The sequence below is a fragment of the Delphinapterus leucas genome, chromosome 20 (genome assembly GCF_059928025.1).
Source record: "Delphinapterus leucas isolate spDelLeu-1000000601 "Yukka" chromosome 20, BTC_Dleu_Yukka2, whole genome shotgun sequence".
Classification (NCBI taxonomy): domain Eukaryota; kingdom Metazoa; phylum Chordata; class Mammalia; order Artiodactyla; family Monodontidae; genus Delphinapterus; species Delphinapterus leucas.
Window position 1 is genome coordinate 48,195,840 of NC_143148.1, and position 18,834 is coordinate 48,214,673.

At 45.9% G+C, this 18,834-nt stretch overlaps 1 protein-coding gene across 2 annotated transcripts in view; it reads right to left on the reverse strand.

Moving 5' to 3' along the window:
* FA2H (fatty acid 2-hydroxylase) overlaps positions 1-18,834 on the reverse strand; it is a 65,415-nt gene that overhangs the window by 3,276 nt on the left and 43,305 nt on the right. For both annotated transcript variants that reach the window (XM_022583199.3, XM_089902443.1), the window contains exons 5-7: positions 15,245-15,417; positions 13,643-13,895; positions 673-12,252 (exon numbers count right to left, since the gene is read on the reverse strand). In XM_022583199.3, coding sequence (XP_022438907.1) covers positions 12,173-12,252; positions 13,643-13,895; positions 15,245-15,417 — 506 coding nt within the window. In that variant the 3' untranslated portion in view covers positions 673-12,172. The remainder of the gene's footprint in view (positions 1-672; positions 12,253-13,642; positions 13,896-15,244; positions 15,418-18,834) is intronic.

The following is an 18,834-nucleotide window of genomic DNA, read 5'->3' on the forward strand; positions in this document are numbered from 1 at the left end:
GCTCATATGTGTACAGATAGTTGGATACTAAGGATGTGCATTGAGGTGCTATTTGTAATATGTAAAACTGCTAACAACCTTGATAAGGATATGTTACTTGCAGAAAAACAATGAGGGGTAAAAGTCACTAATTTTAAAAGTGAAAAATCTTAAAACGGTAGTAACAATATAAATCCATTGAGAACTCTAATGCCATTTCCTCCTCCCCTCCGAAAAATGCCATGAAGCAACCTTTCCTGATGAGCCATTTTACATAAGGTTACTCTCCTTGTGTCTAAAATGGGCCCCCAGAAAAGGAAGAGGGCATTAATGATCAAGATCTGGAATCATCTCCCTTGGCAATGTCGCACTGTCTGGAGTTGTCTGTCTGGGGCTGCTTGGTCAATTCTGCTGAGCTGGGTTCCCGAGGCCCTTCCACAACGACCTCCACCCGGAGCCCACCCCTTTGCCGCACCTTCTTTAGCTGGAAGCAGTCGGAGACACGAGCGGGCGGCTCCACCCTCAGAGCCGAGGAAAGAAAACCAACTCGGTCCTGAGCTCCAGGAAATGGGACCGTGGGTCACCCCCACCTCCCACTGCGGCTCTCCCCTCACTGCCCAGGAATCTGGTTACGCCCTTCAGCCCCGCCGCCTCCGGGGACCGCGCGCGCCCCGGGACGACTGCTAGACTCACCCTTGTCCCTCCTGAGGGCGTCCAGTCGGTCCTGTGCACAGTTCCAGGCAGACACCTCGGCTTCTCTTCTCGGACGACTGCCTTCCTCCCGGGCGAGAAGTCTGCGAACGCGAGACCCTGGGGGAAGTGCCGAGTCCCCGCGCCTCCTGCCCTCGGTGCCCGTGCCGCGCGCCCTGCGCTCCGCTGGCGGAGCGGGACTCACCCGACGCCGGCTGCCACCGGCCGGATGTGTCCCTTCGAAGTCAAGCGACGTTCGGCTCACGGCCCCTGAGCCCGGCCCTCCACGTGTCCCCTAATCAGCTTTATCGGCGGCTGTTTTTGCCCTGAGCCGGCTAAAGGACTGGGTGTCGGGACAGGGAAGTCTGGCCCGCCTTCTCGGAGCTTTCACAGGGCTCTTGTAGCCAAACCCCAGGCTCAGGGTGCATTGGTTCCCTAGAACCTCTTTCCATCTGGCTCAGAGCGAAGGATCCTTCCTTCCTCCTGGTATTCTCCCCTTGCCCTTTCCACACTCCCCCACCTTCCCCAAATTTCTCAGTAATTATTTACAGAGTACTCCTGGGGCCAGAGATTCAGAAAAGAATAAGGTCCCAGGAAACTATTATAACCAGGACACAGTATGGGAAAGATTAGATGAGCAAAAAACAGAGCTAGAGAGAAGGTGCTTGTGTCTGCTTCTCGGTGCTTGAAAATGTTGGGGTTGGGGGAAGGGAGTGAAGGAAGAGACACACTTAAGCTGGGGTGGGGGGTTCGGCGGAAATCAACTTCCTCCTTTAAGGTCACTGCAGAGCTTTCTCTTTTGGTGCAAGTCATGTTTTATTACAGTTAGCTGTGTCCCCAGCTAGAAAGTCTGAGGAATGACATTCATTAACTCATCAGGCTGTTTCCTCTAAAAGGACAGAATTGGATTGTATGAGAAGACTTTTTGGATAGGGAAGACCTGGGTAGAGGACGTCTGGGGTGTTTATTCATTTATATTCTCCTGCTATTTTCTCCACCTACTGCATTATCAGTTTTCTTCTTAGCTCAGGTTCCCTAGTAGCAGAGTCCAAAAAAGAGAATCAGGTACATTGTGATTTATTGAAGGAAGGCTCTCAGGATAGAGGGTAGGATAGGGCAGGGGGAGAAAATAGCTAAGCAAGGATGCGGTCTCAGTGCAGACTAGCTTCAGTCAGATTCCATGGGGAAGTCTGGAGCAAGAAGCTCTGGGGCAAGAGGCAGCTTCTGCTTTGAATAGATCAGAAGTTAGGTCACAAGAAGTCTTAACAAATTGAAGAAGATTGAAATCATACCAAGTATTTTTTCTGACCACAGTGGAATGAAACTAGAAATCAATAGCAGAAGGAAAACTGGAAAATTCATAAATATGTGGAAATTAAACAACTCTTGAGCAACTATCCTGTCAAAAAAGAAATCAAAAGAAAATTAGAAAGTACCTTGAAACAAATGAAACACAACATACCAAAACTTAGGGGATGCAACAAAAGCAGTACTGAGAGGGACGTTCACAGCAATAAATACCTACATAAAAAAGAAGAAAGATCTCAAATAAACAACCAAACTTTACACTTCAAGGAACTAGAAAAAGAAGAACAAACTAAGCCCAAGGTTAACAGAAGGAAGGAAATAAATATTAGAGCAGAAATAAATGAAATAGAAAACAGAAAAATAATTTAAAAAAATCAGTGAAGCAGTTTATTTTTTTAAAGATAAACTCTACAAACCCTTAGCTTCACTAAGAAAAAAAGAGAGAAAATTCAAATAAAAAGAGTCACAAATAAAAGACATTACAACTGATGTCACAGAAATAAAAAGGATCGAAAGTGACTGTAATTCCCTGGAGGTCCAGGGATTGGGATTCCAGGTCTTCAGTGCCAGGGGCCCGGGTTTGATCCCTGGTTGGGGACCTAATATCCCACAAAGCCCTACAGCATGAGCAAAAAAAAAAAAAAAAGAGAGAGAGATTGTGATGAACACTTATATGCCAACAAACTGGGTAACCTAGAAGAAACAGATAAATTCCTAGAAACATACAGCCTACCAGGATTAAATCATGAAGAAATAGAAAGTCTGAACAGACCTATAATTAGTAATGGAGACTGAATCAGTAATCAAAAACCTCCCAACAAAGAAAAGCCCAGGGCCAGATGGTTTCACTAGTGAATTGTACGAAACATTTAAAAATGAATTAGTACCAATCCTTGTTAAACTCTTGCAAAAAATTAAGGAGGAGAGAACACTTCGAAGCTCATTTTATAAGCTCAGCATTACCCTGATATCAAAGCCAGACAAAGATATAAGAAAAGTACAGGCCAATACTCCTGCTGAATATAGATACAACAATCCTCAACAAAATACTAGCAAACCAAATCCAACAACACATTAAAAGGATCATACACCATGACCAAGTGGGATTTATTCCTAGGATGCAAGAATGGTTCAACATATGAAAATCAATTAATGTGATACACCACAGTAACAGAATAAAGGATAAAAACATATGATCATCTCAATAGGTGCAGAAAAAGTATTTCACAAAATTCAAAACTCTTTAATGATTAAAGACTCTCAACAAATTAGAAATAGGAGGAAATTATCTCAACATCACTGAGGCCATATATTACAAGCTCACAGCTAACATCATTCTCAGTGGTGAAAAACTGAATGCTTTTCCTCCAAGATCAGGAACAAGGCAAGGATGTTGACTCTCACCAGTTCTATTCAATATAATAATAGAAGTCCTAGCCAGAGCAATTAGGCAAGAAAAAGAAAGAAAAGACATCAAAATAGGAAAGAAAGAAGTAAAGTTGTACCTGTTTGCAGATTACATGGTCTTATCTATAGAGAACTCTAAAGACGCCATTTAAAAAGCCCACAAAACTGTTAGAACTAATAAATGAATTCAGTGAAGTTGCAGGATACAAAATCAATGTAAAAAATCAGTTGTGTTTCTATACACTAACAACAAATTATCTGAAAAGGAAATTAGGAAAGCAATGCCATTTTCAATAGCACCAAAAAGAATAAAATACTTAGGAATAATAAATCAACTAGGGAGGTAAAAGACTTGTACACTGAAAACTACAAAACACTGATGAAGGAAATTAAACAATATACAAATAAATGTAAAGACCAGTGTTCATGGATTGGAAGACTTAATATTGTTAAAATGAGCATCTACCCAATGCAGTCTACAGATTCAATGCAATCCCTATCAAACTCCCAATGTCACTTTATAGAGAAATAGAAAAACAATTCTAAAATTAATGTGGAGGGACTTCCCTGGTGGTCCAATGGTTAAGACTCCATGCTTCCACTGCAAGAGGTGCAGGTTCAATCCCTGGTTGGGGAACTAAGATCTCTCATGCAGCATTAAATTAAATTAAATTAATATGGAAACACAAAAGATCATAAATAGCCAAATCATTCTTTTTAAAATTTATTTATTTATTTATTTTTGGCTGCATTGGGTCTTCATTGCTGCATGCAGGCTTTCTCTAGTTGTGGTGAGTGGGGGCTACTCTTCATTGTGGTGCACTCATTGCAGTGGCTTCTCTTTTTGCAGAGCATGGGCTCTAGGCGCACGGGATTCAGTAGTTGTGGCTCGTGGGCTCTAGAGCGCAGGCTCAGCAGTTGTGGCACATGGGCTTAGTTGCTCCGCGGCACATGGGATCTTCCTGGGCATGAACCTGTGGTGTCCCCTGCATTGGCAGGCAGATTCTTAACCACTGTGCCACCAGGGAAGCTCCCAAATCATTCTTGAGAAAGAAGAACGAAACTGGAAGAATCACATTTTCTTATTTCAAAATATATTACAAAGCTACAGTAATCAAAACATTATGGTACTGGCATAACAGCTGACATATAGACCAATGGAACAGAATAGAGAACCCAGAAATAAATCCACATATATACGATCAACTGATCTTTGACAAGGGTGCCAAGAATACACAATGGGACAAGGATACTCTGTTCAACAAATAGTGCTGGGAAAACCATATCCACATGCCAAAAAATTAAATTGAACCCTTATTTTATATCACTCACAAAAACCAACTCAAAATGGATTAAAGACTTACACATGACACCTGAAACTGTAAAACTTTTAGAAGGAGACATAGGGGAAAAGCTTTGTGACATTGACCCCAGCAATGATTTCATGGATACAACACCAAGAGCACAGGTAACAAAAATAAGTAAAATTATATTAAACTAAAAAGCTTCTACACAGCAAAAGAAACAAGAGTGGAAAAGCAACCTATGGAATGGTAGAAAATATTTTCAAACCATATATTTGATAAGGGGTTAATCTCCAAAATATATAAAGAACTCCTACAACTCAATGATAAAAAAATGAATAACCTGATGAAAAAAAATGGGCTAAGGACTTGAACAGACATTTCTCCAAAGAAGACTTACAAATGGCCCACTTGCATGTGAAAAAATGCTCAACGTTACTAATCATTAGGGAAATGCAAATCAAAACCCCAATGAAATATCATCTCACACCTATCAAGATGGCTATTATGAAAAAGAAGAAGACAACAAGTGTTGGTGAGGATGTAGAGAAACTGAAACCCTTGCACACTGTGGGAGGGAAAATGGTGCAGTCATTATGGAAATCAGTACGGAGGTTTCTCAAAAAGTTAAAAGTAGAACTACCATATGATCCAGCAATCCCACTTTTGGGTATTTAACCAAAATAGTTGAAATCAGGATTTCAAAGAAATAGCACATCTATGTTCATTGCAATACTATTCACAATAGCCAAGAAGTGAAAACAACCTAAATGTCCATTAACAAATGAATGGATAAAGTAAATGTGGTATATACCTACAATGGAATAGAATTCAGCCTTAAAAAAGAAGGAAATTCTGCAATATGTAACAACATGGATGAACCTCGAGGACATTATACTAAATGAAATAAGCTGATCACAGAAAGACAAATACAGCATGACTCAGCTTATAAGAGGTATCTAAAACATCAAATTCATAGAATCAAAAAGAGGCATGGTGGTTCCCAGAGGCTGTGGGAGGGGGAAATGGGGAGTTACTAGTCATTGAGCATCAAGTGTCGGTCAAGAAAGATGAATAAGCTCCAGAGAACTGCTGTACAACATTGTACCTACAGTCAACAATAATATATTGTACACTTTAAAAATTGTCAAGAGTGTAGACCTCATGTTAAGTGTTCTTTCCATAATAATAAAAAAGAAATAAAATGACTGTAAGAGAATATATGAACAATTGTACACCAACCAATTAGATAACCTAGATGAGACGCACACAAATAACCTAAGTGATTCAAGAAGAAATAGAAAAATTTGAACAGACTTATAACAAGTAAAGAGACTGAATCAGTAATCAAAACCCTCCCCCCAAAATAAAAGGTCGGGCCAGATGATTTCACTGGTGAATTCTACAAAATATTTGAAAATGAATTAACACTAATCCTTCTCAAACTGTTTCAAAAAGATAAATGGAGAGAACACTTCCTAACCCATTTTATGAGGCCAGCATTACCCTGATACCACAGGAAAGAAAACTACAAACAAATACCATTGATGAATATAGATGAAAAAATCCACAACTAAATACTAAAAAACTGAATCCTAAAACACAGTAGTGGATTGTATGCCTTTATATGACCAAATGAGATTTATCCTAGAAATGAAAGTGTGGTTCAACATATGAAATCAATATAATACACCATATTAATAAAACAAAGGAAAAAACCCCACATGATCATCTCAATTGATGCAGGAACAAATTTTGACAAAATTCAACACCATTTCATGATGAAAACAGCAAACCAGGAATAGAAGGGAACTTCCCCTTGATAAAGGACATTTATGAAAAACCCACAGCTAACATCATATCTAATGGTGAAAGACTGAATGCTTTCTCCCTAAGATCAGGAATAAGAGAAGGATGCTCATGTTCATCAGTGCTGTTCAACATTGTACTGGAAGTTCTAGACAGAACAATTAGTCAAGAAAAAAAACTTAAGGCATTCAAATTGGATAATGAGAAGTAAAAACATCTCTGTTCACTGATGACATAAGCTTGTATGTAGAAAATCAAGTATCCAATAAAAATTTTACTAGAGCTAATGAAGGAATCCAGCAGAGTTGCAGGATGTAAGATTAACACAAAAATCAGATGTGTGTCTATACACCAGCAATGAAAAATACAACAAAGGAAATTATGAAAACAATTCCAATTACAATAGCAGCCAAAAGAATAAAATATTTGGGAAGGTGAAAAGGCAGGTGAAAAGACTTGTACACTGAAAACTACAAACCATTGCTGAAGTAAATTAAAGAGTTCCAGGTATAAACACCTGGACCGCCAGTCTCTTGCCAGTGCCTGTATTTGCAGAACTGGCAGTCAATATGCAAAAGAACACACTGATGCAGTTCACACAGATCAGCCTCACAGGGTACTGAGAGGGATGGGAAAGAAGGGGAGAGTGAATCTGGAGAGTAAATGGCAAGTATCTAGCCCATCTCATAATTCCTATGTCTGATGTCTTTGTTGGTGTATTTGTTGCATGTTGTTTCTATCAGCGTTTACTCATGGTGCCTTCTTTCCCTGTGTTTTGTTTTGTTTTTATTGTGAGCTTATAGTCCTTGGAATTTTATCTGTGGGAATTTTTTGAGGCCTGGATTGAAGCTACATATTTTTCCACCAAAATTTATAAGTGCTTCTCCTGAGAGCCTTGTGACTCCACCTGTCAGGGATATTTTACACTAAAATTTTGACTTGAGGTGTTTCAAACCACACAGTTTATGTGAATCCACGCTTCAGACCACCATGAGGGCTATGCTTGGGGTTCTATATCCTCAAAAGAGCTTTTTCTCCACTCCATGCAGGTAATTTTACTTGCAGTGCCCTGGGAAGGTGGTTTTACTTCTGGTTCGCTCTTCCACTGCGGATCTAGCCTTTTGGGGTCTGTAGCAGACATGTCTGGGATCCTTGTCATATCCCTTCAGTCCACCTCTGGTCTTAACCTCAGTTGTGGTGGAAGGTTCTGTGGGAACTCAGCCACAGTTCTGGTGGATAGTTCCTAGCAAGCTCACACTCAGCTTGTACTGACTGCATCCCACTTCAATTGCACACATCTGTCTTTCTGCTTTTGTTCCAGGACCTTTGTCAAAGCCAAGGAATCTGGTTGCGTTGCATGCTGGGACAGCACATCAGTGAGAAGGGTGTTGACACCAATGCTCAACCAATAGGAGAGGAAGCTGTGGGTAAATGTTCCAGCCTCTTGTCCTTTAGGTGGACAATTCTGGCAGGTATTCTGTCTGCTTCTCAAGATGCCCCTGTGGAATCCGTATGAGAACTTCAAATACTCATTCTTATTTGGCTCCCCCACTGTCTAATCTTTCCCAATTTCTCACTCTTTATTTCTGCAATTGCCTCCCAAATAAACTACATGCATGAATGTTCTTGTTTTAAGGTTTGCTTTTTAGGGAACCTAAATGAAGAGAGCCCCCTACCTTTATGCTTTTGCCAAAATGATATTTTTTCTTCTTTTTCTTATCGCTCCTTCTTCCACCTCCCCCACTATAAGCTAATAAGGTGTCTGGGATGGAGTGCAGATGAGACTCTTGGCATTTTCCAAATTTCACATTCACCCTGTAGCAACCTTAATAGGTAACAGTTCATTGTGCGTTTTTACCTCATTGTAAAGAAATCTCCATGTGTTTTTGCAACCATCATATCTTTATAGAAAGTTAGAACTGGAAAGTTCATATGTATAGTTCCATCTTCCTCTCAAAAACAGTAGATGAGACAAAACAGTAAGTTAAAAGAACAGGTAAGGTGGAAAAGTGATGGAATTTTACAATCACAGACATCTAATTTCCAGTCATAAGGGGGCAGAGCCGCATGCTGTCACCAGAGGGCAGCAGAGGCCAGGGAACCGGTGGAAAACCAAAGCCCAAACAATGTAACCTGCCAGAGATCTGACAGAGACAAGACTAACACTTATTGGGGCCTGTTACAAGTTAGGCTTTGCGCTGAGCACAATTAGAAACAGTACAAAGTTCAAAGACAGAGATGGGAGGCTAGAGCCAATGCAGGAGTGGAACGGAGTCAAGTTAAGAGGGTGGTTCTTCAGGTCGGCCGAGAAACGCCCAAAGACTGCGTGTCTGGAGGTAGAGCGATGCCAGAAATAAAGATAATGGCTATGGCTCTGTCCACTGCTAGGGCAGCTGGGTTGTTGCTAGAGAATCAGGTAAGTTGCTAGGGTCATTGAGAGTCAGTCAACCTGCGTATTTACTTTACACTGATCAGAATTTAAATGGCCCTTCGCCCATGTAAATATTAAACTTGCTTGATGATTTTTGTCTTCTCCCACTACAGAAATAATCACGTGCTCCAAGTTTCAGGCTTTCCCATCATGCTAGATGCGCTGGCATCTTGATAATGTCCCTTGCTGGCTTTAGCATCTAATCTTTGACTCCTCCTTGGGTCTCTTGCACTTGAAGATAAAATTCTCTGACTCCAGAAGGGACTGCACTGTGAGTGCCAACTGGCTTGAGGTTAAGGGCACTTTCTATATTGTTCTCTTCTGTAGGATGGGGCTCATTCTCTCCCTTCCAAGGCCTTGTGGAAATTCCTAACCCCCTGGAAAGTTCTAGTCAGCACAGCAGGAAGCTCTGGGGGAGTCTGTCCAATATTCACTGAGTGGACCTTTTCATTAATAGACTGGCTTGTCTGTTTTCTTTTTTCCCCCTAAATCTTCTCATTACCATGTTACAAACTCACATAGATTTTGGCACTTCTTACTAGCTCTGTTTTAATCTTTTTTTTTTTTTTTTTTTTTTTGCGGTACGCGGGCCTCTCACTGTTGTGGCCTCTCCCGTTGCGGAGCACAGGCTCCAGACGCGCAGGCTCAGTGGCCATGGCTCACGGGCCCAGCCACTCCGCAGCATGTGGGATCTTCCCGGACCGGGGTACGAACCCGTGTCCCCTGCATCGGCAGGCGGACTCTCAACCACTGCGCCACCAGGGAAGCCCTGTTTTAATCTTTTTAAAGAACTTTTTTCCAATTAATTTTTTGCTCAAACTTGCTCATCTTAGGCCTGTCTCCGGTGGACTCGCATATTTACAACTAGTTGATCTCTTCCTTTATTCCTGCTTTTTGTTTCTTCCTTCCCCTGGGGAGTGATGCTCCATGGTTGGATTCCCAACAGCATCTAGGGAATGGAGGTTGGATTTCTGCTGCTTTGATGGCCTGATTCCAGGAGCTTGAGGGAGGATTGGCTCAGACAGGTCACCCTAACCTTTAGGCTGGGAGCTGCTCTCTCAAGCAGGGAGAGGCAGCAGGAGCAGGGGCCCCTCCATGTGGCCACAGTCTCGCCAACATCAGCTTGCCTCCGCTTTCATTTTTGCCTCTGCATCCTTGTGCAGGCGAATGCAGAGCCCACCTCTGCTGCACCTACTGAATGAGACTCTGAGTGTTGAGGACTTGGATCTGTGGTTTGATAGGTTCCATAGGTGGTTCTGATGTGGTGGCTTGGGAAGATATCCTGGGAAACTGTTTCACCCAGACTGAGCTGGCCTGAAGTTCTAGTTCCTACATTGGGCATTTGTTGCTGGAGCCTTAGAAAAGTCAACTAGAGTCTTAGCTGTGGTCTGATAAATTCCAAAAGAAACACCTCCTCTGTTGTGTACCAAGGCAGTTCGTGGGAGTGACGCCCCCTTATGCCCACCTCCAGGTATAAGCAGTGAGGGAGAGATGCTGTCTGCAGAGAATTTAAAAACAGTAACGAGGGAATTCCCTGGTAGTCCAGTGGTTAGGGCCTCGTGATTTCACTGTGAATGGCGTGGGTTTGATCCCTGGTCGGGGAACTAAGATCCCGCAAGCCCCGAGGCAGTGGCCGAAAAAAAAAAACCAAACAGTAATAAAATCGAATAAAAAGATAGGGGTTGGTTTGATTTTTATCATCACTATACCCCAGCAAGTCTACACAACCTGGTCAGCGATCGAATAAATACTCCTTCCTGCTCAACCAGCCACACTCCCCAAACCCTTCTGCGCCTCCCTGGCCTCGACAAAGTCTGGTGAGTCGCCATCAGCAAGTAACACCTCATCTTTTTTGGTTTCTTTTCCAATGTGTTTATTTTTCAAAATATACAATTTATTTACACCTTTACTTCACAACGGTAGTTTGTATATTTATTCCAAAATCTTTAAATAACCCCGCAGTAAACAGTACAAATCATAGGATCGGTCAAACTGCTTCCCTTTAGCCTTTACACACATCGAGTTTTTAAAAAGTTTCAAGTAGTAACGGTTTGTGGGTAAGAAGAGAACAAAAATAAGACAAAAACGTTTTTACATAAGCTCGACATGTAGGATTAGAAAGGGCAATCTGAGCAGCTACTTGGTCTGGGGCCCGACTAAGGGTATTTATATAGTTTATAAATAAGACCCTCTTATGAGCAGCGAGGGTTTTGGTTATGAGGAAGAAAGGGTGGGAACCTCGTCCGCTGGGGTGGAAGGGGCTGGGAGATAAGGCACCGCATCAAGGCTTCTTCTCGGCTTAAGGAGGCACTGGCTGGAAGGGTCCTGAGTGAGGCGGGCAGGGGCCCACTTACGCCAGGTGGAGGTCGAGAATGGCTGGGGACAGGATGGGGCTCCCATCCATGGAGAGGTCTCTTTAGCCTCCCTTGGGGAAAAGCTTTGTGATTCTGGAGGCAGAGAGATGGCTAGAGCAGCTGGTGCTTCCTAAAGAAAGGGGCGTGGGCTCCCTCCAGCCTTGAGACCCGCAACAGCTACTCTCGGCCCACCTGCACAGACAGGTGAGGGCCAGGCGTGTGGGTGCTGGATGTGTCACAGCCCGAGGCACCTGGTGATGCAGCTGGCATTTGTCATTGGCAGGGGACAAAGGTGCTGCCCCAGGATTGGGGATGGCCTGTAGGAGGCTTCCTGCTTTCTCCTCTTCGGACAGTGCTTCATCCACCTCTGTGTCCTCCAGTCCTCAGGAGAACAGCCTGAGCCACCACGCACTCCCCGGCAACAGAAGGTGGGGAAGACGAGGGCCATGGCCCTGCAGACCCCGCTCTTCACTGTTAACACTGGCAGCTCCAGGGTGCTAAGACACAGGTGGGACACCAGCTGGTCCCAGGGGTCAGTTGCCTTCACTCCCCTTAGGAAAGTCCCCACTGGCCGGGTCCTGAAGCAGTCCTGTGGGCTAAGGCACTGGGCGGGGGTGTGAGTGAAGAGGCTGGGATGCTCCAGGAGAGAGCTAGTCCCTGAGGGCCACTGGGCCACCAAGTGGACGTGACCCTCCTGTGCTGGGTCAGGAGGGCAGTCTCAGGGTTACCCTCGGGCTTCAGGGTTTCCCCAGCACCCTCCACCAAGCCCAAGGACCGGACAAAGCCCGCACTGCCTGGTCAAGCAAACCTTCTTTGCAGTGTCTGGATGGGGGTGGACTGGGGTAGGGGCCACAGCGGGGCTGAGGGCAGGACAACAGGGTTGGGAGTTGTCACTGTATCTTCGGGTGGGGTTCTTCCAGAATAAGGGTGTGGAAAAAGTGATCCCAAAATTTAGTGCTGATGCCAAATCCTAGAGAGGGAGACAAACGGGCAGAAGATGAGGCATTCTTGAAGGAGTCAATCTGCTTGGAAGGGAGCCTAGCTGGGGCTAGCACGTGGGGAAGATTTCAACATCAGTCCCCGATGGCCTTTCCAACTCTCAGGGCCATTCTGGCAGGAGTCAAGAGCAGGGTACCAGTGTTTCTAGACTCCCAAGGATACCGTTGGAATAACCCCAAATTTCTTATCTGGCCTGGCTTCCTGGGAGAGCCTGGCTGCTGCCTGCCTCTTCCTCTCTCTGCCTCACACTCCAGCCGCCTCCTTCTCTTTGAAGATGCCAAGTTCATTCCTGCTTCAAGGCTTCGCACCTGTTGCTCCTGGGAGGCTCTTTCTCCAGACGTTGGATGCTGGCTTCTCCTAATTCAGGTCTCAGCTCTAATGACGTCTCTGCAGTGACACCTTCCTGGACCACTTTAGCTAGCATTCTGCTGTCCAGCAGGGTAGCCACTAGCCCATGTGACTTCTGAGCACTGGAAATGTGGCCTGAGCTATGGAGGGACTAGATTCCCAGTTTCATTTAATTTTAATTAACTTACATTTCAATGTAAAAAGCTATACTCGATTCAGTTACTGGAGAACTTTTAGGCACGCTTGGAGCAACTCATGTATGTGAATCTACTTTTTTGACTGTAAATTTTATAAACTCTAAATATGGATCAAGTATTTCCAATGAACATTTAGCCCTTGAATGGCCACGGGCTTGTAAGTGCAAGATAACACACCGGATATCGAAGACTTAATAGAAGGAAAGAATGTAAAATTTCTCATTAACAATTTTATTTTTTTTGGCCACGCCGCACGGCTTGAGGGATCCCAGTTCCCCAACCAGGGATCAAACCTGGGCCCACGGCAGGCTGAGTCCTCAGGCTGAAAGCTCTGAGTCCTAACCACTGGGCCTCCAGGGAATTCCCAACAATTTTTATATTGATCACACGTTGAAATGATAATATTTTGGTTGTATTTGGCTTAATAAACTATATTATTAAAATTAACTTCATTGGTTTAATTTTACTTGTTAATCTGGCTACTAGAAAATGTAAAATCCCATCTGTGACTCATATTCTATATTATTAAACAGTGTGGGTCCCCTCTCCTGCTGACCTGGTTTCTCTAACATCACTTTGCTTCATTTTCTTCGTGGCACTTATCACTGCCTGAAATGGTCTTTGCTATTTACTGGTTTCCTTGTTTGTCTGTCTCTGCACAGCCCCCTGCACCAGGGACTAGGATGGGAGTGCCACGCTTGCCTTGCTGACTGTGTATCCCCAGAACCGTGCCTGGCTCTGGCTAGAAGCTCGGGGGTAGTTGTCAAATAAGAAATGAACAAACGAGGAAGTGGGGAGGCACCGGCAGGTCCTCACCTGACTGCTGGTGTGCAAAGTGGTGCTTGACGTGGTGGGCCTTCAGGTTGTACAGGTAGGAGCCCTTGTGCGGGGAGCCGAAGTGCAGGTAGTAGTGCATCATGTCGTAGATGACGTAGCCCAGGAGGCCACCTGCAAACACAGTGCCCCCCACCGCCTCGGGCAGGATGAGCCGTAAGAACACGTAGAAGAAAGCTATCACCAGAGAGGCTGGCACAGGGGGGAAGACCAGGCGGGACTCGTCGAAGGGTGCCTGTGGATGGAGGGGCTCATGTGTCAGAACGCAGCCCGGGGCCCCAGGGCCTGACTGTGGTCACACACAGCATGCCGGCCCAGAGGTGCTCCCATGGGGGATGGGACAGAGCAGCCCAGACAGTCCAGGGAGGGTGTAGGCTTGGCACCCTCGGTGGCTTTGGGGAGGGTGGGCCACCAAGCCTAAAAGCCCTGGAGAGTCTGTCCCACCCCCAATTTCCAAGCCAGGATGGGACCTGGAAAACCGGACAAGAAAACAGGGGTGGGTGTGATGTGGGCGGGATGCTCGCAGAGCAGAGTCCCTCTTTATGCTGAAGAGGCCCCTGTGGCTCTGGAATTTGTTCGGTGCTGGGGAGGAGGCCCAGCCCCCCACCCCAAGTACCAGGCGGGGCACCTGGACACGGCCCGAGGGTGATGAAGGTGCACATGGTAGACGATGCTGGAGGTGTTAACAGGCAGGTCCCCCACCCCAGGTGGCCTTCTTTTTTCTAAGGGGGTGTTGTCACAGTGAACCAGACAACAAAAGAACCTAGTCTTTGGCTCCGGAGCTTCACAAGCCAAGGGCCTGGCAGACAGGTAAGATTTTAGAGACTGTGTGAGTATTCTGAGGAGAGACCCTCTCTGGGCTGAAAGAGGAGAGAGAGAAATCAGGTGACAGAGAAAGAGCAATATACCGATGTGGGCCTCCCTCCCCTCTGACCAGGAGCAGCAGAACTTGCTGGCCATGTGCCAGAACACCAGCTCCAGGACAAAGAAGGAAGGAAGGGAGGGGGGAGGATGGAGACCCTGGGATAGGCCGAGAACAGCATGGTGCAGGGACAGAGAAGCAGCAGGGGGACACAACTTCCTCTGGGCAGACCTGGCTTCCAATCCCAGCTGCTGGGACCATCATGTTGCCCTTGAGGAGCCCCAGGGGGGTGGATGGCTGACAGCACAGACTCTGGATTCCACAGGGGACAACATCCAGGTGTGACCTTGGGTGAATTCCTTAGTTCCTTTATTTCCCCAAGCCTCAGTCTGCCAGTCTGTGGAATGGGGAGAACTGTAGCACCATCTTCAGAATGAAGCTCCACAAGGGCAGTGATTCTTGACTGTTTTGTTCAATGGTGTCTAGAACAGTGCCCGGCACATAGTGAGCACTTAAGTGAGCATTTACTGAATGAATGAATAAATGAAGGAATGAAGTTGTTGTGAGGACTAAAGTTGGACACACATGCTCACTCTGTCCACGCCCGGTGCAGGTTAGGACCCAGTCACACCCAGTCACATTTCCCCTCGCTCTCAACCTGACTCCCACCAAGATGGGCAGCTCCCATGGGTGGGACCCAGGTGACAGCCTGCCCTGCTCACCTTGTGGTGCTGGCCGTGCATGATGAAGTGCAGCATGATGAGGTAATAGCTGTCGTTGGGGGGCTTCATGTGGAACAGGAAGCGGTGGATGAGGTACTCTACTAGGCTCCAGAGGAGCAGCCCCAGCATGAAGAGGCCCGGGAACGTGGACTCAGGCATGGCTACCGAATACTCTGCAGAGGGGCAGGAGAGAGGCAAGGTCAGGGCAGACAGCCCCAGGGCACAGCCGTGCCTGGTAGCTCCAGAGGTCCTGTCTCAAGGCCCCGTCACCTTAGGAGCTGCTGCCCTTTGCCCAGCAGCTATGGGGCCCAGCCCCACTATTAAGGCCTTTGAATCAAAACGGGAAGGAGGCTGTGACGATCTATGTTGAGCTTAGGAGGAGTCCTCCCAGAGGCCTATTGACGTGGGGTATTACATGGATTTCCGATGTTGAACCACCCTTGCATTCTGGAATAAATCCTATTTGGTGGTGGTGTATAATCCTTTAATATGTTCTAGGATTCGGTTTTCTAGTGTTTCGTTGAGGACTGTTGCATCTATATTCGTCAGTGATATTAGTTTGTAGTTTTCTTTCTTGTGGTGTCTTTGTCTGGCTTTGGTATTGGAGTAAGATTTGGCTAGACATCTGAGATCTTCCTTAAAGCGACTGTAAGAGGAACAGCTATGGCCAGCACTGGACCTTTACCTGGTGCTATGGTCAGAACATGTTCCCTCAAATTCATATGTTGAAACCTAACCCCCAAGGTGATGGGAGGTGATTAGGTCATGGGTGAATAGGACTAATTCCCTTATAAAAGAGGCTCGAGAGAACTCTTCCCCTTTCTGCCGTGTGAGGATACAATGAGTCTTTGACCTAGAAGAGGGCCCTCACCTGACCATGCTGACATCCTGATCTGGGACTTGCAGCCTCCAGAATCGTGAGCAATTCATTTCTGTTGTTTACAAGCCACCCAGTCTGTGATGTTTTGTTATAGAAGACTGAACGGACAAGGAAAAAGTGACCTTGCCCCAGCAGCATGGAGGAGAGGGAGGGGCGATTCTGATGAAGCCAGCAGAGCTGGGGGGCTATTGGTGGAAGATGTTAACCACCAGGGACTGGGGGGCCAGGAGGGCCAGGAAAACCCAAGGAGAGATGGGTTCATGGACAATACTTCAAATCATAGCACATGAGGAAGATGCGAAAAACCTGGAGATGATTAACCCAGAGACCAGAAGACTGGAGAGATGTAATTATCATGAAGTGTGAGGTTCCCCATGCCCAGCCCTCGGAGGACAGCCCGCAGTCCTTCCGGCTCTCGTTTCTTTTCTCTACTTCATCCATTCTTCGACTTCACCGACACTTCAGCTCTTGTCACAGTTTTCTTCATGTCTATGCTCACCCTCTTAGCTCTACTTCTTTTCTCCACAAGCTATTGCTTTGGCTATACTGGCTCTCTCTTTTAAAAAGGAGCAGCTTTATTGAAATATAACTCACATTATCTTACAATTCACCCATTTCAAGTGTACAGTTCAATGGTTTTTAGTATACTCAGAGTTGTACAACCATCACCACAATTTTAGAACATTTCTATCACCCCAGAAAGAAACCCATTACCCATTAGCAGTCACTACTCATTTCCTCCAACCCTTGCCATTTCCCAGAGCCAGGAATCCCCTAATCTACTTTCTGTCTATTGCATCTGCCTACTCCGTATATTTCGTATCAATGGACTCATACAGTATGTGGTCTTTTGTGACTGGCTTCTTTTACTTACAATATTTTCAAGGTTCATCCACGTTGTAGCGTGTATCAGAACTTCATTCCTTTTTAAGGCTGAATAATATTCCTTATTAATATGGGTGCACCACATTTGTTTATCCACTCCTCAGTTGATGGACAGCTGGGTTGTTTCTACTTTTTGGCTATTGCGAATAATGCTGCTATGAACATTCATGTGCGATTTTTTGTGCGGACGTATGTTTTCAGTTGTCTTGGGTACATGCCTAGGAGTGGAATTGCTGGCACCTACCGAAACTATGTTTAACTTTTGGGGAAACTACCAAACTGTTTTCTAAAGCTAGCCATTCTCTTTTTTTTTTTTTTTTTTTTTTGCTGTACGCGGGCCTCTCACTGTTGTGGCCTCTCCCGTTGCGGAGCACAGGCTCCGGACGCGCAGGCTCAGCGGCCATGGCTCACGGGCCCAGTCGTTCCGTGGCATATGGGATCTTCCCGGACCGGGGCACGAACCTGTGTCCCCTGCATCGGCAGGCGGACTCCCAACCACTGCGCCACCAGGGAAGCCCGACCACTCTATTTTTGAATCTGTAACCCCGTAAGTTCCCATCCTGAGGTTTATGAATACCCAGAGTCCTTGGTCGGATTTCAGAGTGAACCTGCTGACATGGTATCCCAAACGACGCATCTGTGTGCATCTTTCTGGGGGTTGAGTCCACAAATTTTCAGATCCTCAAAGGAACTGGAACCAACAAGGTTTGAACACACAGCTCCACTCCCTGCCTGCTGGGATACTTGGCTTTTCTCCTCTTCTCTAGATGCCCTTTGTCAGGCTCCATCGTGGAAACTGCCTCTGTCCCCAGGGTCAAAACCTTGACCCTCCCCTCTTATATGCTCTCTGTTTGATCTAGGATGTCAGCCGCACCTGCCTGCTGACAAGCCCCAGATCTATGCCTCCAGCTCAGCCCCGGACGGCCACTTGCTACTGGGCATCTCCATGCAGCTGTCCACAGGCCCGCCTCCAAGGTCAGCAGCTTCCAAATGAAGCCAATCATCTTCTTCTTCCTTCCTGCCCAACCTGTCACCCCAGGCTGCACCTCAGTGCAGGGGTTAATGACTTCCACACATTACCTAAGGCTCAACTTATTCCTGTCTCCCGTGTCCAACCTGTCACCAAGCTCTGTCAGCTGCCTCTCCTTAATATCTTCTGGCAAAGTAAAAAAAAAGCCAGACACAAAAGACCACATACTATAGGAGTCTATTTATATGGCATGTCCAGAATAGGCAAATGTAGAGAGACAGAAGTAGACTGGTGGTGGCCAGGGGCTGGACGAGGGGAGAATGGGGAGCAGAAGCTCAGTGGGGGTGGGGTTTCCTTTTGGGGTGAGGAAAACCTTCTGGAACTAGACAAAGGTGGTGATGGTACAACACTGTGAACGTACTGAATGCCACTGAATTGTTCTCTTCAGAATGGTTCATTTTATGTTCTATGTATCTCAGCTCAATTTAAAAAAGAATCCCTTGGGTCAGTTCACTGCTCTGACGCTCCCACTACCTCATCACCCGGCGGCTGCATCAGCTTCCTACTCCAACTCTCTGTCCCTACATGCTGTTAAAACCCTCCTGTGGTGCCTCGCTCTCTTTAGGTAAAGTCCAAACCCCTAGCCTGGCACTCGAGCTCCCTTGAGACCCAGCCCTGCCTCATTGCCCCATCACCCTGTACGGGGGCCAAACCGAACACCTGTGGCTCCTGAGATGCCCGCGTTCCCCACACACACGTATCTTTTCCTTTGCTGGAATCCCCTCCCTCCCCTCCTTACCCCACGTGTCTCCTCCTGTGAGAAGCCTCTGCAGACACCCTTTGCCCCGACCTGGG